This window comes from Mytilus galloprovincialis, chromosome 1, assembly GCF_965363235.1.
Source record: "Mytilus galloprovincialis chromosome 1, xbMytGall1.hap1.1, whole genome shotgun sequence".
In the NCBI taxonomy this organism is placed as follows: Eukaryota; Metazoa; Mollusca; class Bivalvia; order Mytilida; family Mytilidae; genus Mytilus; species Mytilus galloprovincialis.
In genome coordinates, this window is record NC_134838.1 from 101601303 (window position 1) to 101625322 (window position 24020).

Genomic DNA, 24020 nt, shown 5'->3' on the forward strand with positions numbered 1-24020 from the left:
CCCAAAAATGCCTAAGTTTGAGTATTTATGCGAGCAAGTGAAACACATTGGCAATATCGAACACGTGACGGTGCAAGTAAATATTAGCACGTGTCAATAAAATTTCAGAGGTCTGTAAAGACAATTTACAAGAGTGATCACAATCGATATGGCATTCACAATAAAATGGGTAAAATATGCAGATGCACTTAAGGATTACAAATATGCAACGTTATTTGCAGGATCTAGCTCATATCGGGTAGAACCATAGAATTAGCACAGCTTCACATATTCGAAGAATCAAATGAACATTGCTTTATGGTAGCGATCTTCGGCCTTTCAATGGTTTTCAACTGCTATCCTGCAATGGCGATAACGCCTTCAAGTTCATAGCGTAAATGACCAATAGTGTTATAAAATCTGCTGAACAGTAATGTATATATGTTACAGTGAATTTGTATAATCAGTGATTATGTAGAATCCCTGAAGTTTTCAGGGATTATGTAGAATCACTGGCCAGTTTAGGGATTATATATAATCACTAAAATTTTCAGGGATTATGTAGAATCACTAGAAATAACGACAGGGATTATACATAATAACTGAAATGAAGAAATAGTTTTATTTATAAAGAAAATGAATAAAAGTCAAATTATTTATGCTATGAAATCATATTGAAACAGCAATACACTATATAAACTTAAATTGTAGACTGCTAAGAACAAAATATCAAAATGTTAATTTGTTCTTTTTCAAAATGTTAAGCACAGTATATTAAAATGTTAAACATAATATATTAAAATAACACGCTTCACATCTGTTTTTACCACATTGACAATATCCAAATTTTAGAAAACATTTTTCTTCACATATCAGATCAGATTTTATGACCCGCCTGAGAATAAAGTGTTCAGTAAAAACATCTGTAAAAAAAGAGAAATTAGCAACCTCGAACTGGTTCGATTAAGATATGTTTTTTTACCAGGCAATATCCTTTATCATACTTTTGTTGAACAATTACCATTATGTTTTTTTTTTTAATTCCCTTTCCTTTTTTGCTATGAGAATATAACACCAAATGCTCTAAAACTTAGTTCTTATTGTCAATCCTTAGCTTTTCTATACATTACATGTGTAAGATTTCTCTGTTTGGATTTCTTGTTCATTTGAACCAGAAACATGTCTCTGTTTGAACAAAAACGAAAAAAAAACATCTTCCATAATCTTCTTCACCATTTGTTTTACATGTACCACAAATAACATGCTCTGTGGATTTAAGAATAGAACATGGATATCCATTTGAAGCTTGCTTTTAATAAACAAACACTACATGTAAAGTTATCGCTATAAAGGGAATCTTGATATTGTTAATTTTGAAGACTTAAACTCTATCTCGAAACCCTGTGCTGGTTATATCTTTAAAACCATCCTCTGTGTTCAAAAGCAAAATTATTTCATCTGGCAAGGAATATAAAAGTAAAAAATGAGAATTTGTTTATATATTTTCATTTTTTTTTTTTATCAAACAAAGGATCCTTAAATTATTCATAATCCCTGAAATTATATTAGGGAAATTGTAGAATAATTATTAAAATGTTCAGTGATTATGTAAAATCACTGGTCATTTTCAGGGATTATATATAATTACTAATGATTTTAGTGATTCTACATATTCCCTGAAAAATCAGGGATTCTACATAATCCCTGATTATACAAATTCACTGTAACATATATACTCTTACAAATATTTGAGTTAACTTTTACCCTGTAACCCTTCATTTGTATAAGTTTCTGTCTATCGAGCCAAAATGCAAAATAAAATAAAAATGGTAAAGATTATCATTTCAAAATATATAATTTGGAAACTCGACAATTACGCCTATAAAAAGACGTCTGATAGTTTTGGTGAAAACAGAATTTTACAATTATGTGTTGTTTCCCAATAATTGTTCACTTTTTCCACATTGAGACTTAGATGGAAAGTTGTCTCATTGCACTCATACCACATCTACGTTACGTATATCTAAGTAGGTAGATTACAAACATTCTGAACTTTTTTGCTCCGATCGGATTTTCTCTATCCATAGCAGTTTTTGATTTAAAACACAAAACTAGCATTTCACCCCTATGTGTTAAAACTAGACACGTCAGCGATGTTATTGGTAGGCGGGATCGTCGGACATATTTCTAAAAGTTAATACCCCGATGAGAATTGCTGCAATTTTGGTTAAATTTGATCCAGTAGTTTCAGAAGAGAAAATTTATGAAAAGTAAATGAATAGAAGCGACGAGTTATAGACGCAAAAATGACGATAATAGCATTTTTGTTGAAATCTCGTCCTTTCTATGTAAAACTTAACACGTTTTTTATTACTTATAAAAACCACCCTGCATTTCAGGCGAAGTAAATACCAGTTCAATGTCATAACTTACGATTGTTATCATAACTGTATTAAACGATGACGTGTATTTTCAAAATTTAAAGGTTATATTTTCTTTATAGTTGTAAATATTTTTTTACTTAAATGCCAAAAACTGTAAATTTTGGTGACAATAAAGCAATTGAATTGATTTGATTTTAATCCAAGTCCAAATGATACGTTAATCGGACATTCCAGGTATTAAATCAATATATGTCCGTGTGACAGGAAGGGGATGAAGCGTAAAAAATATTTACAATTTACAGGGCTGTAGAAAAGAAGATATGGTATGATTGCCAATGAGACAACTCTCCACATGAGACCAAAATGGCACAGAAATTAACAGCTATTTTAATGCCACTGAATACTATACTATCTGAGACTCGACAATGGATGTGTCTGTATCTTCACGTTATCTTAATGTTTAGTTTGCTGGTCTAGTTATAATAATCCCAAACCTAGCCAAATCGACCTCTTCCATAGTTTCTTTTTCAAATTGGGTGTCTTTCTTGTGCCATGTTACCAGCATCTTACCAGGAACACCTATTTTGTTAATATTATTGTCTGAAAATATAAAATAATTTAATATTATATTGCAAAACTATTTGGATTTAAAATCACTATAAGAAATATAAATAAGTTAAAGTCAGTTATTTACACTTGATTTAAAGTCTCATAAATATGGGATCACGTTTTACCATTGACGCGCTATTAATTAAGCAATGGATAATCCTAAGCTTCAAAATTATTATTGCATAACATCTTTAAATATCTTATGGCACTTCACATATAGATTTAAGTCAATCTTTCAAATTCTTGTGCTTGCTGCTTAATTACAGTTGTGTACTGTAAAAAACTGTCATTTCATATTTTGTTCCATAATGGCCGACAAAAGTTTGTGGGATTCCTTCATTCCAAAAGCAAAAGTAATCGGTAGTTTTGCAAAACATTGTAAAGATCACAAAAAGGAACGTGCCGAACTGATTAAATTTGTTGAACACATGGTGGAAGATTTGAAAGAAGGCAAAGAAGATATAGACATAACGGAGCGGTATCAGTTTAGAGTACGAAAACTTTCTGTGGTACCAGCGTCAAAAACTAGAGACGTAGAATACACGGTATGTTCAGCCAATTCCTTATAACACTTGATATCTTTATTATGATTATTAGAAAAGACATTTAACAACAACAACTACAAAAACAAAACTATTTTATATGTTTGTCTATTATGTATACTCACAGTTGAGGACAACTTTAAAATATATTACCATCTTCTCAGCAACGCATAAGATGCCAAGTAGAGGTATTCACTATTTTCTTTTCTATACATTTTGTTTATTATATCACGAGAATGAAGACGCAGTGGGTTGAAGGTGGGGTTGGAGAGGAGGTTGTAATTACAAAACCGACCAATATTCATGTGCATGTTCATAGTAAGTCACATCGTCAGTGGTTGTTTTTCGTCTTTTTGTCATTTTAATGTATTTGATGTAGATGGTAGATCTTAAGATTAGCAGTCTCCATAAAATTTATACAACACTGTTTCCACCTAGTGCATCTGCGATTAAGTCATTTGCTAGTTGTTGATGAAAGGATGTTGACCTATGATTTTTTTTAATTTTTTGTTGTTTTGTTGGTTTGCTGCTTCCCGGATGCAGTCCCTACAACTTCACAAACCACGTTGAAAGCACTGAGTTGCTTCACAAAAGAATATAAAGATTTCTACTGCAGTCTCGGATTATCAAGAGAATACAAAAGTCATTATGATTTGATATACCAAAATGTTAATGATGATTATTACTTACAGCTTAATAAGAATGGTCACGATGAGTACTGTTTTGTTTGCGAAGAGCCTTTTCCTCACTTTAGTAAGGAGGATGTATATCCTTGTCGCGTGTGTACCCGTGCCTTCCATAAAAAATGTGTAGAATTGTTGAATGATTCAGAATGTTCCCAGTTTGACAAGGAAACCATGGATAGAAGACATACAAATAGTGGCTGGAGCTGTTATAAATGTGTAAGTACAAATAAATTTACTCACAAGTTTCATGTTCGTAGCTTTTTTGAATAACATTAAAATAGGCAATCTGGATACTGTTTATTATTTAATTCTCAATTATTTCGTAGAGACAAAAATTTGGATGGCAAGTCAAATATGTCAACACTTCATGGTCAATGACATTAAGTCTTAAAAATACCAGCCTAATACAATATAATTAAAAAAATATTTTCGGTTGATAAAGTTGAAACCTTCGTTTCATTGAAGACAGGAAATCTCTTTAAACTGAAAATCAATTTGGCTACGACAACATGGCAGTTGCCTCTAGGACCATCAATCTAAAAGTATGTACTTCTGGGGTGGGCGCATTTACATTTTTCTGGGTAATTGTTAAATAAGGGACTAAAACTTAAACATGCAGCATAATATGGAAAATAAATGATAGCAAAACACGCCAAGAACGGATGAAAAACAGCTATAAATTTTAAAATACAAAACAAAACAAACCTTATGATATCGATTCTCATGTGCACGACACGTGTTCCCGGAATAACCATTTTCATGTACATTCGAGACCAAATTTTGGAAGACTAAAATTATATGTATTGAGTTTATTTTATTTCGCTTGTAATTTTTGTTTTGCATATCAATATGGATACTTCTTAATGATTAGTTGTACTGAATATGCATGAAATATTTTCCACTGAAAGTAGCGTAAGCAACAAACAACAAAATATTTCGTATTGCATAAATCTATATGAAATGAGAAGATATATACGCGGTATGATGATTGCCAATGAGACAACTCTCTACCAGAGACCAGTTGACATAAAACGTAATAAAATGCAATGTTTCCCCATTTAGATCCGAAAAGGAGGAAGATATATATTTTGCTTTACTATAAAAAGTTTGTCGGGAATAACAAGTTAAACGAGTCTTGCTCATATAAAATTCAATTACTAATAGCGGTACAATTAGATTAAAAAATGAAACGAGTGTCAGAAATAAATGGTTAATTATAATTCATCTCATATATTTACAAGCTTTGTATGATGTGGAAAGGTGTATATAGCCAATGGCACGCTTAGGCCCAATTTCATTTTTACTTTCAAGTTCTATACATATGAATCTTATTGCAGAGAAATAAAAAAAATCGAAGTTTTACGCTTCCCAAATTTGAAAATTTGAAAAAAGAGGATTTTTTATCCTCTTATGATACTAACTTTTTCACAACTACAGAACCTCATCTAAACGAACAACCCCAGTCATCGAATTTTTTTAATACTTTGTGGTCTTATTGATAGTATCTGACCATCAAGAAAATTCTGTCTGAGGAAATATATACAGATGATCCATCATAATTAGCGTACCCCGAATAGATATTGACGTTGAAAACGTATGAAAATCCTCCAGTGGACAAACTTGCAAGACATTTCATTTCTTTGAAACGAAGTCGTTTTGACTACCCAAATTATTAAAAACTATGTAGCTGTTTTGCAAAGTTAAAGCACAATTACAGAAAAGCACTATATAGCATGCAACTAATCGAAGTTTTCAATGAATAGCGTCGCAAATGCCAATTTATTTGTAAAAAGCGGCAAAATCCGACATTGGACATCTTGCAAGACATTTGCCAGAAGCCGTTGCATTTTTATATGAAGTGTGAGTGCTGCAAAAATTCGATTCTGATATGGTCTATGTATGTACTTTTATTAGCATAATTTACACAGACGAAATATCATATAATCTTATACTTTAAAACCTATAAATTTTGATAACTTAACATTTTCCAAAACCTGAACTTAATGACCACTATTTGTTTTTACCAAAAATTAGCGTTGATCGTTACAGGAACGCATATTCAGTAATATTGTAATACTGTATATATAAAGCATATCATTCATTCGAATTTTCGTGGATATAACACTGTTTTGAAGAACACAAACACCCCTACTAAAGTTATTATGCGTAAAGTCTGTTACGTCTGACACGCATATTTTTGACGTTTTGTCAATATGTTGTCCTTATTTTAGACTACCGGTATAGTAATGTATGATAAAACAATTTGCACTTTTTTTCGAAATAGTATTTACCTGTCTAGTCTATGGATATAAGTTTTATATATTTTAACTGTTATGATTTCATAGAAAAGCTGTTTATTAGTGTGGACTTGTTGAATACACAGTATTGACGCAATAACGTGTGCAACGTCAAAGGACATTCCTTTCTTGTATTTCTTGCAAACCATTAACATGTGTGCGTGTTTGATTTTGTATGTGTGTTTTATTTGTCGTTTGATTTTTTTACAAGAATAAATAGTATGATAATAAATATTTCATCTACATTTAAAATTCAAATTATGTCTTAAATGCAGTATTAAGATAAGGAGATGTGGTATGATTGTCAATGAGACAACTATCCATCAAAGTTTATATGACGAAGGTAAAAAAAAAAGCAATTATTCACTAAGCATGTATTGCCTTCATTTTAAAGACAGCTTACCGAAAAAAGTTGAAAGTTGAAAAATTCTTTTTTTTTATAAAAATTCTGTTGCATTCCAGGAATCGATACCGACTTTTATCTTGTCGATTAGTTGTATTGATCTATTATTGATAGCTTTAGAGTTTGGCACCGATCACATCAATTTCTATCTTTTAATATTTATATTTCCTCATTTTTTCCCAGGCAAACTTATCTCATCTTCTAACCGACAAAGAAACCTCAACTCTTTTTGAGATATTTGATGAAATAGACATTAATGGCGGTAAGTATGCTTTTCATAGAAAAAATGCATGGTTTTAAAGCGCAAAGAAAATTGCATATAATGCTATATATACAATTCTAGACGATCATACTTAAGAATTTTCAAGAATGATAAAATTGTAATCTTATATTTTCAAATGTTTTTAAGTTATAAAACTTAAATCTGTTCTTCAACTTTTACAATTGTATTGATAATTAAACCTTCAGGGAATTACATTGCATGTTCTAAAATTATGAATATAACGTGACGGTACCCAAATTGCACCTATTTTGACACTTTTTTCAACTACGTTTTTTTAATGATCAAAACAAAAATTTCCAGTTACACACAACATTTTATAATTCAGATTCGTATATTTCGCAAGAAGAATTTGTAAATTACAAAAATAAAACGGTTCACATGGCATCAACAGACAGCGGAAAACAACAAATCGTTTTACAGTTTAAAAAAATTGATACGGACAAAGATGGACGTATAAATTGGTGGGAATTCCTCAGTCATGAAGCTAGGTCATTTCTGGCAAAAAGACCAACGGTAAGTAAAGGTACTAGCATTGGTAAGAGATTTCATATCAGGAATTTCATAAATTTGAGCTTGATTTCAATAACTACGAGCGTTATTTAATATGTCGGTTTTTTTTATTATTATTGTTAAAACTAAATCTATACTTTTATATTCTATAATCGAGTTAAGAGCTTGCTTAATTTGCTCGTCAATTGTTATGCCCGCGTCACACTGTCCCGATTTTTATATACGATGGACACCCGAATGCGAAAATTGTAAGTTCGTACGAAGTTGGTCCCGATCTCGTTAAAATACCAAAAAGTGACCGAAGCAAGTACGATGAATAACGAAGTCTATACGATGGTGCCGAAATTATATACGATAGCAAAAGATGGACATACGAAGGTTAACCGAAGACAGGTATTTAAGCTTCTTATCTCAGCCGAAGCCTACACGATGGATCACGAAGGCTATACGATGGATTACGAAGGCTACGCGTTGGATTACGATGATGGCGCGATGGCCATACGATGTCTAAAAGACGTCGTGTAAAACTTACGATGCATTTAAATTATATGCCGAAGGCATCACGCGTTTTAAATTGTTTGATCAATATTGAATATACATGTATATTATACTGTACATGATTTCTAAAAATATAATTTATGTATCAAATATGCATATTCAATTTACCATTTTCTGCATGTGTCATATACAAATATAGTGTCCATATTTGTCCTCAATATGTTACATACGAGGGGATGCCACGCTCGGCATTGCCTTGTTTGAACTGTAAAATGTGTGCACTAGTCTGAATAATCACCCATAATTATGCCCATATTTACTGATATATCTTAAAGGTAAGGTAATGGGTTCGTTGATCCCTTTTATTCAAAAAGAGCTCTTTCCAGGAGAATATCATAATAATATAGACAAAAGGAATAATGTGGAGTAAGCAACAAATGCAGCAAAATATGACATATAGAAAACAAAATGGTTAAGGAGTAAACATTCGTGTGACAACAACTCAGACGATACATAAAAAATCAGAATAATGAAGAAAAAGTTGGTTTCCCTATATACGTGTACCTGCAGTGTTGGTGTACGAGGCGCGTTTATGATTTTCATTATGTTACTTGATATGAAAAATTGGCAAAAAATAATATTTTACTTGTAAAAGTAAATCCTGAGCCTGTAATAGCTGCTCTTCTTGTTCCATTTGAATTAATAGAAACAACGCTGTCGCCTTTCTTGTTCTCATAGAATCATATGATATGAGCTCCATGTTTTGTGAACGTCTTTCTTAACTGTCGTATTAGACTGACCAGTGCATATCGCGCATGGCACTTTAAATGTATTTTAGCGAGAAAATTAACCTACATTTAGCTGGATTTATTGCCGTCGTAGTTCCATCTTGTCGCCTTCGTACGTTTATTCGATGGCAACACGACGGGATTACGAGGTCTTCACGAAGTCGTGTTGCCATCGTAAGACCTTCGGGTACCTTCGTGATTCATTCGTGTAGACATCGTAATGTCAAAACTGCCCGATGGAAACGATGGAAACACGAATGCAATACGATGTTCAAAGATGCATTCCCGGTGACATTACGATGGTGAGGATGGTGATACGAACTCAATACGAACCCTCAACATCGGACGCACCTTCGGGGATTTTTTAACATGTTAAAAACTTGAGAACCCTTTCTGCCCGCGTCACACTGTCCCGATTTTTACGCCGATGGCAACACGATAATGGAAATTTTCAAAATCGGGACTGATCGTATCAAGATCGGGCTATTCGTAGTGCCATCTTTAACCATCGTAGAACCATCGGCCACTTTTTCTAGCCTTCGGGGACAACTTCGGGAAGGGTTCTAAATTTTTTAACATGTTAAAAAATCCCCGAAGGTGCGTCCGATGTTGAGGGTTCGTATTGAGTTCGTATCACCATCCTCACTATCGTAATGTCACCGGGAATGCATCTTTGCACATCGTATTGCATTCGTGTTTCCATCGTTTCCATCGGGCAGTTTTGACATTACGATGTCTACACGAATGAATCACGAAGATACCCGAAGGTCTTACGATGGCAACACGACTTCGTGAAGACCTCGTAATCCCGTCCTGTTGCCATCGAATAAAAGTACGAAGGCGACAAGATGGAACTACGACGGCAATAAATCCAACTAAATGTAAGTTAATTTTCGCGTTAAAATACATTTAAAGTGCCATGCGCGATATGCAATGGTCAGTCTAATATGACAGTTAAGAAAGACGTTCACAAAACATGGAGCTCATATCATATGATTCTATGAGAACAAGAAAGGCGACAGCGTTGTTTCTATTTATTCAAATGGAACAAGAAGAGCAGCTATTACAGGCTCAGGATTTACTTTTACAGATAAAATATTATTTTTGTCAATTTTCCATATCAAGTAACATAATGAAAATCATAAACGCGCCTCGTACACCAACACTGCAGGTACATGTTTATAGGGAAACCAACTTTTTCTTCATTATTCTGATTTTTTTATGTATCGTCTGAGTTGTTGTCACACGAATGTTAACTCCATAACCATTTTGTTTTCTATATGTCATATTTTGCCGCATTTGTTGCTTTCCCCACATCCTTCCTTTTGTCTATATTATTATGATATTCTCCTGGAAAGAGCTCTTTTTGAATAAAAGGGATCAACGAACCCATTACCTTACCTTTAAGATAAATCAGTAAACATGGGCATAATTATGGGTGATTATTCAGACTAGTGCACACATTTTACAGTTCAAACAAGGCAATGCCGAGCGTGGCATCCCCTCGTATGTAACATATTGGGGACAAATATGGACACTATATTTGTATATACACATGCAGAAAATGGTAAATTGAATATGCATATTTGATACATAAACTATTTTTCTAGAAATCAACCAAAACATTCAGTAACTGGAAATATACCTTTAATATTGTCTTTATAACCAGCAGGTAAAAAAATGAGCAACCAATTCCTGTGTATTATGCTATTTCAAGGAGAAAAACAAGTCCATCTGCATGACCTTGACCTTTGGCCTTGAACGTAAAAAATGTCAGATCATTACAAGGAGGAACAATATACCAAATGTGGTTAAAATCTTTTGAAGCATATTGGTTTTAGAGTGTCCACAAGGGTGATATTGCCTTGTATTACAACTGCCACTGTGACCTCGACCTTTGAACTTTAAAGTCAATAGCGCTTAAGATATTCTTAACAAGTAACACCATACCAAGTTTTGAGCATTTTGGGTCTAGAGTGTCAATAACAATTTTATATACACACAACTTACATGTAGTAGGCGAGGGGATAATAAACTAAGTTTTATAAGAATTAGACAAAAAGATCGATTTCCCGCCATGCATGGCAGACTTGTACAGAAACGATATGTTGTCGAAATTCTGTTCGTATCTTTTAGACATCGTATGGCCATCGCGCCATCATCGTAATCCATCGTGTAGCCTTCGTAATCCATAGTGAAGCCTTCGTAATCCATCGTGTAGCCTTCGTGATCCATCGTGTAGTCTTCGGCTGAGATATGAAGCTTAAATACCCGTCTTCGGTTAACCTTCGTATGTCCATCTTTTGCTATCGTATATAATTTCGGCAACATCGTATAGACTTCGTTATTCATCGTACTTTCTTCTGTCACCTTTTGGTATTTTAACGAGATCGGGACCAACTTCGTACGAACTTACAATTTTCGCATTCGGGTGTCCATCGTATATAAAAATCGGGACAGTGTGACGCGGGCATTCCGAAGTTGTTTCCGAAGGGTAGAAAAGGTGGCCGATGGTTCTACGATGGTTAAAGATGGCACTACGAATAGCCCGATCTGGATACGATCAGTCCCGATTTTGAAAATTTCCATAATCGTGTTGCCATCGGTGTAAAAATCGGGACAGTGTGACGCGGGCATTACAAGTGGTGTGTGTGTATCTGTACAATGTCGGGATCCTAATCGTTCATTAGTTGTATTATATTTCAGTCTTATTTTTTTGTTAAAGTATTCCGAACTTTATAGTTTTAAAGTTTATTAAAGCAATATTCCTTTGTGGAAGATGTCTTTGTCTTTTCTGTGTTTTGTCGTTGTTGTTTTCACGCGACGTTCTTTAAGGATGTACACCTCTGAGGAGATAAACATTTCTAGAATTAAACTTTTTTTCTTAACCTGATTTTTTTGGGTTTATAAGACTAAAACAAAATAATTGGTCAAGAAAAAATCATATGGTGGTGCACTTCTTTTTTTGCTACAGTCCTTTGAAAATGCCCAATTTTGATAATTTTTCAATTTTTCATCAATATTTCCCTATTTTTGAGCTATTATCACGAAAAAAATCACAGTTCTACAATTAAACTTTTTTTCATACTTTTTATAAAGATGAAGTGGACCAATCGGAATAAATTTTACTTAAAAAAAAAACTATAGGTAGGTGTTAATATTAGAAAGTTTTATCATATTTTGATGCTTTTTTGTGTAAAATTTACCATGCTGTCAATTTTGTATTTTTGTGATTTTTCTCAGATTTAAGAACAAAATGCATATTATTTCTCCTTTTTGTTATAAATGAATAATTTAATTTTGGATGTAAACCGTCTTCTGATTGGCTGACGTTATTTTGTTATGAGCCCATATACATAATTTAGTCATGTGACCGTGACGTCATCGACGTTTTTTCATGGTTTTCTACGGTTTAAAATGGAATTTAGAATTAAATTATAAGAAATGACTGTAATATTTTTTTCTGTCTATTCGAAATAACATAAAAAATGTGGTGCACACTGTTAAATAACTCGCTACGCGCGTTATTCAGTGTGCACCAAATTTTTTATGTTATTTCTTCATAGACAGAAAAAATATTACAGTCATTCCTTGATTGAAGAAAATACATATCTAAGAAATTTTAAAAGACCAAAATGATATGGGATGTACATAATTCTTGTAAAATCATTTTTTGTATCCCTAACCCATTTTCTCAAAATTTTGGCTAAAAGTACTGACTTGATTGGTCATAAAATTTGAAAACTGGATTACTCAAAAACCATTCATTGTAAATACACAATTTTTTCACAGAGTTATGTTTGATTATAATATTTTTAAAATTCATCAATATTTTCCACTTGTATCACATGTTTTGGAAATAATTCAAGAACGAGATTTCAACGAGACTGAATGCGACTGAAAAGTCAGAAGAATACATCCTTAAGCATATTCAACCCTCCAGTTGTCTTTATTTACGATGAATTACTCATAATTATGACGGTAAAATCATGATTTTCGCTCAGTTATTCCAATTACTAGTACATTTCTTTCACTAATCATTCCTTAATTTAGTGATCTTGATATTGTTTCTGTGTATCTTATAATAATTTAATTTTGGATATAACGCGTCTTCTGATTGGCTGACGTTATTTTGTTATGAGCCAATATACATAATTAAGTCATGTGACCGTGACGACATCGACGTTTTGTCATGGTTTTCTACTGTTTAAAATGGAATTTAGAATTAAATTATAAGAAATGACTTTAATATTTTTTCTGTCTATTCGAAATAACATAAAAAATGTGGTGCACACTGTTAAATAACTCGCTACGCGCGTTATTCAGTGTGCATAGACAGAAAAAATATTACAGTCATTCCTTAATTGAAGAAAATACATATCTAAGAAATTTGAAAAGACCAAAATGATATGGGATGTACATAATTCTTGTAAAATCATTTTTTATATCCCTAACCCATTTTCTCAAAATTTTGACTAAAAGTACTGACTTGATTGGTCATAAAATTTGAAAACTGGATTACTCAAAAACAATTCATTGTAAATACACAATTTTTTCACAGAGTTATGTTTGATTATAATATTTTTAAAATTCATCAATATTTTCCACTTGTATCACATGTTTTGGAATTAAGGGCATCCGATACAGTTTCAAGGGAGTTAACTCTTGGCGCGACGTTAAGCGTTTGAATTCCCGCAAAACGTCACTTTTTGCGGGACGTAATGCGTGTCATTTTCCGTAATAAGAAACGTAATGTGGAATTTCCATGCTCCAATTTCTTGTTCTCCCGCATGCTAATTTCTACGCCATTAATATTAGTCAGTGCATTTGATTCTACCAGGATAACAGTCTAATAACATAATAAGAAATAAAACACATTACTGTTTCTTTGAGATCTTCAACAAATATCGTATAGTGAGCAATCTCAAGACGGCTGACCCTTTTAGTGTTACTAATTAGTAATATCATGCATGTCAATTAAAATTTTATTATCATTCATCATCCACGATTTGGTCCGGATCCGATTTTTTTGCACAGAAAACCAATGATATTTTAAAACTAATACCGAAAATGTATGTACACGAAGAAGTCAATTTCCTTTCTAAACAATTTATTCAATTTATTTATGTAAAAAAATAATGGTATGCCGCTAATACAAACAATGATACAACTTTTATAAAAGAACAAAGTTTATATTTCCTCCACGTTGCACGTAGTTTATCTAACAAAAGGCAATAGCAAACAATATGTTTATACACCCGTAAAAATTTTGACAGGACATAATGGTATAAAAATGCCCGCGTCCGTCTGTCCGTCGTAAATATGGTACAGCATATTATCATTAAACTGAACATGGTTGTTTTTTTTAGATCATGATGGTCAAACGATCTGTATCATTTTTGGTGAACTTTATAAGTTACAGGACTTCGTAACTAGAACCGTTTTTTTTACAGTTCGCGCTGTATCTAGAAAACGTTTTATGACTATTGCTCAAAACTTTACACACTCTTTGGTTATATAATTCTGAAGAATTTGTATATACTTTTGAGAATGATTCAGAATTTGACTTTAGAGATATTGAGTTTATGACAAAAAGGGGGTGGGGGTTCACATGTCGTGCCGTATCTCAGAAACTATCTATAATTATTCCATAAAACTTCACATACTTTTTAGTTAAATTATTCTTAAGGTCTGTATACTTTGGTGATGATTCTTTACTTAATTTTTGAGTCCTTGAATTTTTATTGAGCTTCAATTTGGGGATCATGTAAAACATGTTGTGATATATAAACTTCCTATGGAGCAAGAATAATGAATGAGTCAGGATATACCTAGCATGACTTCCCGTACAACCCCCGTGTTATTTTAAAAACATGTATTATGTTTGGTTCTTTTCATAAGACGAAGGGCGTATCATGCGCTCGAAGCGCAGCTGTTTATTTTTTTTCTTTGTTTTTTTTATAGATATATTAGAGAAATGATGGAATGACAGAAAATACAATGCAATTTTCAATACAATTAATATTTCCAAATGGCATAACTCTTTTAAAGAATAGTTGATATGCACTGATTTTCGAACGTGTCCATACGATACCAGTTTTTTAGAAAGTTGGCAAGAATGGTACACTTGAAAAATCTAATTAACCAGAAGTCCGGAAGGACAGACAGGGGAATGGACATGCGGTATTTTATGTACGCGCTGTGGTTGAAAAAATATATAGTTATTTACCAATAAAATTACGCTATGAGAGAATGATTTTAATCGCAACTAATCGTAATATATCCAGTCCTCTCGCTATTAATTCAATCGTTTTTTAGCCAAATCAAAAATTTCAAAATCATAGTTTCTCTGTCTGGACAAAAGCATCCATTAGCAAATTGAAGATTCTCCTTTGTAAGATTTTGCTTCTGTTTTCTGACCACATAAAACAGAAGATGTGGTATAATTGCCAATTAGACAACTCTCAACAAGAGACAAACATGACACAGAAATTAACAACTATAGGTCACCGTACGGTCTTCAACAATGAGCAAAGCCCATACCGCATAGTCAGCTATAAAAGGTCCCCGAAATGACAAGGTAAAACAACTCAAACGAGAAAAGTTACGACATAATTTATGTGCTGCAATTTATGTACAAAAAAAAAGAAGTTCCGTTTGCAGGAGAATGCTGAGTTCACACGTAATTCGAATTAGTTTAATTCGCATTCGAAATGTATTACGTCCTAGCGTAAATTCTAATGCGCGTCAAATTTGATTACTGTCCAATCGACGCTAACTTTTTTAAAATTCGTATCAACAAAAACGGATTTTCTCAGTGATAAAAACGTAAATTAAGGGATATTAAGGAGTATGTGTAATGAAACAGCAGCCACCAAACAAAACAAAACAAAGAACAACATATAGAGGTCATCATACAGTATGAAATAATATACGAGTGTGTACAGTAAATGTATCTGTATGTCATGTTCTAAATTGCCGAGTCTTTAACTTTTGAAAGCCGTAAACATTATCAACAGTCCGTAATAACTTTTCTTGAGATGTTTCTCACTTAGACCACAACACATAGAGGTATTTGTTATTCACATGATTTTACTTCCGAAAACAATGTTACCAATTTACAGATAGTACTTTACAAGCAATATTTATACATCTGAAAAATGTCGCCGGTAATTTGAAGCGATAACGTCGAAATTGTCTGCCAGCGACGTCGTGCACTTTAGCGCTAACGTTGAGGTTACAAAGGGGTGACTCAATTTTTTAGGATAAATCGCGATTATCATGGAATCCAGCACGGTGACCTATATTTTTTATTTGAGATTTGGAGAAAGCATGACAAAATGCAGTTTATGAAGAAAAATAATAAAAATGACATTTTCAGAAACAGTTTTATTCCATTTTTTTAGGTTTAGAAAAATTCCACTTTGAGCATCTGGTCCGCAATGTCAAGCAAGACTTGAATAATTTTATAGTTATTCGTGTAGTGATTTATTATTTTCTTTATTGCCATTTATCACAGCTTCAGATTGAACTCGATTTTAATAATTTACGACGAAGAATATCTGCTCCAAAAATTTTATAACATTGCCTAATTATTTTACAAAATTGCACAAATCCCCAATTTTCAGCCTCAATTTTCTCGAAAACAAGCACGGTGACCTATGTTTTATTTTGTGTTTTATTTTATAACTCGCCAAGGCCTACAACATATTTCAAAATTATAAAAATGACATTATATCGAGAAACTGTATCGGATGCCCTTTAGCATATTCAACCCTCCAGTTGTCTTTATTTACGATGAATTACTCATAATTATGACGGTAAAATCATGATTTTCGCTCAGTTATTCCAATTACTAGTACATTTCTTTCACTAATCATTCCTTAATTTAGTGATCTTGATATTGTTTTTGTGTATCTTATAATAATTTAATTTTGGATATAACGCGTCTTCTGATTGGCTGACGTTATTTTGTTATGAGCCCATATACATAATTAAGTCATGTGACAGTGACGTCATCGACGTTTTTTTATGGTTTTCTACGGTTTAAAATGGAATTTAGAATTAAATTATAAGAAATGACTTTAATATTTTTTCTGTCTATTCGAAATAACATAAAAAAAAATGTGGTGCACACTGTTAAATAACCCGCTACGCGCGTTATTCTGTGTGCACCAAATTTTTTATGTTATTTCTTCATCAGGTCGGGACCACTACCTTATATGGAAATGCATAAATTAGCATACTTATGTTCTCGCACATGTAATTGTTTATTTACATGTGACGCAATTTATTTTTACCTAGGTTTTTGACCAATCCACTAAATGAGTCACAATGCATGATGGACTACTACGTGTCTACAATCAACCAAGAACACGTGTTATTTACTGAAATACAACACATTTTTTCGTGCAATACGGGATTCACAATTTCGCTTAGTTTTTCATTTTGTGTATCCTCATTTATAGTTCGTGATATAAAGTATTACTTCCATGCTCAGATTAACGAAGAGTTGTTTCTATGCGAAGAAAAAAGGGTTTGAATTACCCGATATATAGCCATTAACATGTTTGATGATGGCACAGAGATTTCATGTATTTGTCCACCAGAAGCAACGAAACAACAGCGAAAAAACACAATTACCCATGAGACAAACTTACTGGTGTAAAGTAAGCTGTCGATAACAGCCGGTGCTGATATTCAAGAGTACAGCAATGTTCGTATAGATAATTAAAGGCAAATGTGGGATCCTTGAATTTTGTGTTCGTAAAAAAGGTGAAGAAAAATTTACATTCATGGCAGTGTTAACAAAATCTATAAGTATTTTTGTTGGTCACATTTCCGTATATGGGACTTCCAAACTGTTCCCTTTCTTTTGAAGGTAGTGAAGTCAGCAACTGTAGTTTCAGTTTGTTCTTTTTTTAACGGGCTCGGACATTTGCCAAACTGAATAAAATCATTACAGCTGATTTCTTAAACCTGCAAAGTAAAACTTTGGTTGGCTTGCTTGCTTTGTTTGTATAGTTGTTTATACAAGCTTTGAAAATAAGATCGACATCTTTAAACAATATATATATATAGGCATAGTTTAACTTGTATATTTTATATTTTGTACAATATACAAACAGAGCAAGCAAGCTAACAAAAGTTTTGCTCCACATGCATTAGGAAATAAGCTGTAATGATTTTATCCATATGTATGTGCGACAAGGTGGAAAATTTGATATGTTTTGTGAAAATTGCAGCGTTGGATCTATAACAAAAAAGAAGATGTGGTATGATTGCCAATGAGACAGCTGTCCACAAGAGACCAAAATGACACAGAAATTAACATTTATAGATCACCGTACGGCCTTCAACAATGAGCAAAGCCCATACCGCATAGTCAGCTATAAAAGTCCCCGATATGACAATGTAAAACAATTCAAACGAGAAAACTAACGGCCTTAATTATAAAAAAAAATGAACGAAAAACAAATATGTAACACATAAACAAACGACAACCACTGAAATACAGGTTCCTATACAATATATTTTTTTTTTGATGGGATAGATTTCTTGTCCTTTTATATATTTAATTGGGTCGGGTTTTTTTTGTTTGGATTGTTTTACGCAAGTAATTTTTGGGTCATTAATAGCTTACTTTTCAGCATCGGACCTATGACTGCTTACTTTACTAAATTATGTCTTTGTTGGAAAGATGTCTCATTTGGCACTCATACCTCATCTTCTTATTTCTATATACAAAACACGTTTTAGAAAGAAAAAATAGGTAATATGGCACCCACTATGATCCAGAGACTTTTAATATTGGAGATATTTTACATATGTCAACAGGACAGCAGCCGAACGATAAAAAAAACCTCTGAGGTATATTTTGTGATAAAATTAGCAACAAACGGATATTATCGATGGATGAAACTATAAAAAATGTATTGAGCTATATACCGTACCCGCTCAGTGGCGGATCCAGGGGCGGGGGTTCCGGGGGATGGACCCCCTTTTTTTGGACGATCAGTGCATTTGGATGGGAACATGTAGTTGGAACCCCCTCCCCTTTTGTCCAGGGTTAGGACCCCCCTTTTTAAAATGGCTGGACCCGCCCATGCCGCTTTCATAACACTTCTTTTTAGCATACTGAATATTATGATGTTCTTACTATTAGGTCAGGTCCTGATAAAAAAAAAATACACATTCAGTACAAAAAGAAGTGTTTCAATGAAAGTTTCGTGTTTTCAAGGCTAGGCAGAAATGATTTTGCAATGACATTATACAGGTTTAAAAGAGCTCAAATGATTTTCTTACTGGACAGTGGTCACTTCGTTGGATATTTCACTGTCATGTCGTGAAATTAATACAGGTTCAATTCATAACAATGCACAAAACCGGTTCAACTACTTTTGCAAGGCGAAAAAGAAAGTCGAATCGTGAAGCCATTAAACGATATTTTTTTAATCTGAGCATGCAAATTGAAGATTACGTTATATATTTTACATTAAATATATTTGCAGAATAAAAACTTTGGTAATGAGAGTCCCAGACAATATATTAATTGACTGTTTTCCCACTAATTCCACGTGTTTTAAGTAGTAGTTTACTCGTAGTAGCCCACAATGCATTGTAGTTCATTGAGTCGATTGGTCAGTTTTTCAAGGCCATATTGGCCTTGTGTTTTGGAAATTACTATGCAAATATATTCTGACGTCAGAAAATCTAGAGTTCTCGACCTGTTCATAGACAGAAAAAATATTACAGTCATTCCTTAATTAGAAAAATACCCTGTAAACGAAAACAAACAACTCAAAACTGGCAAAAAATTCACCTGAGTTTTTTACAATGTCGAGTAGAGTGCGAATGGAAATTGAGAATGTGTCAAAGTGTTAACCCAACCAAAGAGTACAAAATAGCACAAGGCCACCAATGAGTCTTCAATATACTGCGAAAATATCCAACACTCATGATAGGCTATAGGATTATTTTGGGGGCTTCTGTAAACGAACTGATTTTAAGATGTTGTTGACGTATATACGTTGGACGTGCGATATGTCATTTCTTTAAACATATTCAGGTGTTTTAATTCGCAGGACGAGTTATTAGACATGCTAACAGAAAAGGAAATAGTTCATGCGAAGGCTGTGTTCTCTCACATGGATGACGATGGTGATGGTCTAGTGACACATACCAAAGCTTTGACGGCATACAGAAACTGGTACAAAAGATTAGATGTGTCAGTATTTATAATTTAATGTATTGCATTTTTTAAAGCGATTTATGAATATGAATATTTTTTGAGAAAATATTTTTTTTTGGATTAAATGTGATAATTAGTAAAGTTAACGTTGACGATGTTTTAATTAGTTAATTAATCAATCAATTTACTTCTGTAAACATCCCCATGTGAATGGATTCACCAGTTATAAGAAGGTTACAAGAGCGCAATTATCTGTTTACGTTTTACCAGCATTTTTTAAAAGATGGTACTCAGAATAGAATCCTATACTGCTTCTGATTAGATGATACAGGATTGGAATTACATTTAATTGAAAGCTTATCCAATTAGGTTTAAAAAATGCAGAAAATCATATTCACATTTTACAAAGTATAGATAATATCTTCCATTTCTGCACGTCGGAGCTATTAAAAATATGCATTTTTTCATTGAGCGAAAAAAATAGACGATTTTTTTCAACTGCATTTTAAGTCAATTTTGCCGCATGACCATATATATATTTTTGGTTAAAATACAAAACTGGCATCTGTAGTAACAGGAACTGCTACCTGTTTTTTCCTAGTTTGTATAGTCTTCGAGGAAAAAAATACGGAGCACCAGTGATACCCCATGTAATGGAAAATGCATGACGAATAATTGCGCTCTTGAAACAGAAACTAAAAGAAAAAAAAAAACAAAAAAACACAGTTGTCTTTCTTCGGAGCTTATACTCTCAGCAGGGTCAGTGTGACAACTTTGTTTGTTTGGTTCTACCGATCAATATTTATGCATTGCTTAAAAACGTGTTTATCAAACTAAATGTCGAACGTTTAATTAGTAATTTTAAAGAATTGTTCGCACTTAAAAGTCTGTTGATATACATATATTAAAGTACAGTTCTGAACATATCAGAATTTTGAGATTGAAAAAATACCTCCCAAGAAATTCTAAACATACGAATTTATGATATGCAAGCTATGAGAAATATATGCCTATACACGCAAAAAGACTTAATTACGTAAACATCAGAGAAAACATACACATTGTAGTCACAGAAACAGATTAGCATCTTTATATTACTTATATTCCCATGCCGGTTTTTGAATAAATATGATTTAAAATATCATCAACACTTTTCATCTATAAATATAGAGTATGTAGTCTTTATTTCGTACAGAACTGACTCGTCGACTTTAAATCTTCATGCAGATGTAGCTGCGCAAATGGTAATGGAACATGACAAGAAAAACAAAGGGTATGTCAAGTAGCCTTGATGTGATACAACAAGTGTTAATATCAATTATAAGCCTGATACCTTTGATAACTACTTACGCAACTAGGTCGATGCCACTGCTGGTGGACGTTTTGTCCCCGAGGGTATCACTAGCCCAGTAGCCATCACTTCGGTCTGACAGGAATATCAATTATTTGGTCATTTTTATAAATTTACTGGTTGGAAAAGTATAAATTATTCGAAATACTTTTCTTATCCCAGGCATATATTACCTTATCCGTTTTTGGCACAAACTTTTTTGGAATTTTGGGTCTTCAATGCTGTTCAACTTTGTATTTGTTTTGGCTTTCAAACATTTTTGATCTGAGCGTCACTGATGAGTCTTATGTAGAAAAAACGCGTGCCTGTCGATACAATTATAAGCCTGGTACCTTTGATAACTATTGGATACTTAAGGCGCTTATTGCATTTTAATATCTGCATGGCTTTTCTCTTAGAAATATCTGAAATGAAAACATTGAAAACAGTTACAACTAAAATATGAGCAGATCATAGGTCGATTAGAGTGCATTTTTGTATTTGAATGAAAAGGACAGCCATACACTGTACCACACAGGTTTATTTTAAAATGAGACTAGAAGAATGACTATGTGCGTAGGTTATTGAAATCAGATCACTGATTGGCATAAAACGAAACTTGCATTTACAAAGGAGTTAGTACTTTTGCTTACTTTTGCAGTTTAAATTAAAAAAATAGTTTTCAGCTTTTTTTTCCCTACCTCACATAAACACTTTTGACCAAAACTTAAACAATTTATTTGCCAACCTACTGCAATTTTTCTTTTGAAATGGAGGAAACATATATTGTGAAGTATAATGGTGTCAACTTAATACTGCACCATTGTGTTTAATTTATTCATAGTATGACGATTTGATTAAACACAACAATTGTACTTATTCCAATATTAAAATAGCAATATAAATATTTGAAGAGGAATGCCAGCCCCTTGTCCTAGCTCCGCGACTATGCGCGATTCAATAGAATTCAAATCTTTATACTTGCACCACTGACATAGTTACTCGGTATGTAACTTGCACATTTAATTGTGAATGTTTGAACTAATTTTGTGATTGCTCCACCCTCTAAATATACACCAAATCAATCAGCTGAATAACAAAATTTAGAGGATATGATAACACAGAATAGAAACAAATCGACAAAAACTTAAGAGGAGACAAATGCATGGCAACTCGAAACACATGCTTGCATTAACTGAATTAAAGCAATGGTCAAAATAATACACGTAATTCGAATTCGATTCGCATTAACAATCAGTTTAATTCGCATTCGAAACGTTTTACGTCCTAACGTCAATTCTAATTCGAATTGCAATGTGCGTCAAATTCACTTTACTGTCCGAACGACGTTAACTTTTAATTCGTATAAACAAAAATGTATTTCTAATGCGCATTGGATAGTTCGAATTAGTCAATTCGAATCAATTCGAAAGATGAGTGTGTGAAAGCGATTAGCGAATTCGATTCGAATTGAATTTGAATTAAATGTACGTGTGAACGAGGCATAATATACTTTTTCCGTTTTATTTTTCAATCATGCCTTCTTATACTCTAATATAAATAAAGCACTGCATACACTATCATTAACACTTCATTTTATGAGTGGCATGGCTATACCAAATAATCTTTTTTTGTAGAACCGTAACCTGGGTTGAATTCCTGACTGGACAAGCCTTGTATATAGTTTGTGGAAGACCTAATTTATAATGTGTGCGGATTTGTGATTCAGTAATTTTTTTAACGCAATTTTCAAAATCACAGAATTTTTCAAACTACATAATTACCATAACCGTATACAACTACATAAATGAACAGAAAAGACAGCCAGACATCAGAAAGCTATCTAGTCATCACAGGCTATTATGAAGATATCTAATACTTTATTGCTAGTGTGCGTTTCTATGTTTTGATTACTCACATTATATAGAATTATAGAATAGCTAAACGATTCTTTGAAGCCAACTGTCATCATATGCAACATCCCAATGGTAGCGTTCATTCTCCCTACGTCATCCGCCGTCGTCTGCTTCACATGTTTCGTTTTATGTTTCATCTATGTGGACATATTTTTAAAGAACTATCAATTTAAGTTAATTACACTGTATAGAGGAACGTCTGTCTGTGACAGGGTTAAACACAAGGATCACAATTGGTTCCGTCTCTTAAGCTACATGACTGAAACATCTATTAAACGCAGGACAGGAGATTTCGTCTTCATTGCAGTAGTTTCAACATAAATATTAAACAGGTTTATTTATCAGACAGTTTTATAGAAGGTTAAACCAATACCAAGTTTCTCAATATCTCTATTGCAGTATTCGTCATATCTTTCTGATTTTGGAGAGATTCTTTAATGTTGTACTTGACCGTAGACAAATCTCTAATCAACCTCCTAATGAACAAAAATGAATGTAGCTGAATTTTTTATCCTATAATCCTATTACAAAATAGGATACAACATATATTGCTTTTATTCAACATATGTACGTATATGTATAAAAGCTGATCTTTATAAAGAAA

The 24020-nt window shown here is 32.9% G+C and overlaps 1 protein-coding gene across 3 annotated transcripts; it reads left to right on the forward strand.

The window, feature by feature from the left end:
- The first annotated feature begins 3192 nt into the window (after positions 1 to 3192).
- Positions 3193 to 23762, forward strand: LOC143047583 (PHD finger protein 24-like). Of its 3 annotated transcripts, none has more exons than XM_076220698.1 (7): positions 3193 to 3517; positions 4207 to 4416; positions 7084 to 7162; positions 7509 to 7696; positions 20064 to 20206; positions 21398 to 21443; positions 23138 to 23762. In XM_076220698.1, the coding sequence occupies exons 1-6, from the start codon at positions 3281 to 3283 to the stop codon at positions 21426 to 21428; spliced, it is 888 nt and encodes a 295-aa protein (XP_076076813.1). In that variant the 5' UTR covers positions 3193 to 3280; the 3' UTR covers positions 21429 to 21443; positions 23138 to 23762. The 3 variants fall into 3 exon arrangements, with proteins under 3 accessions (XP_076076813.1, XP_076076823.1, XP_076076805.1); XM_076220690.1 differs by having other exon boundaries at positions 3194 to 3517; positions 21366 to 21443; XM_076220708.1 differs by lacking the exon at positions 23138 to 23762 and having other exon boundaries at positions 21350 to 21443.
- Positions 23763 to 24020: the final 258 nt, after the last annotated feature.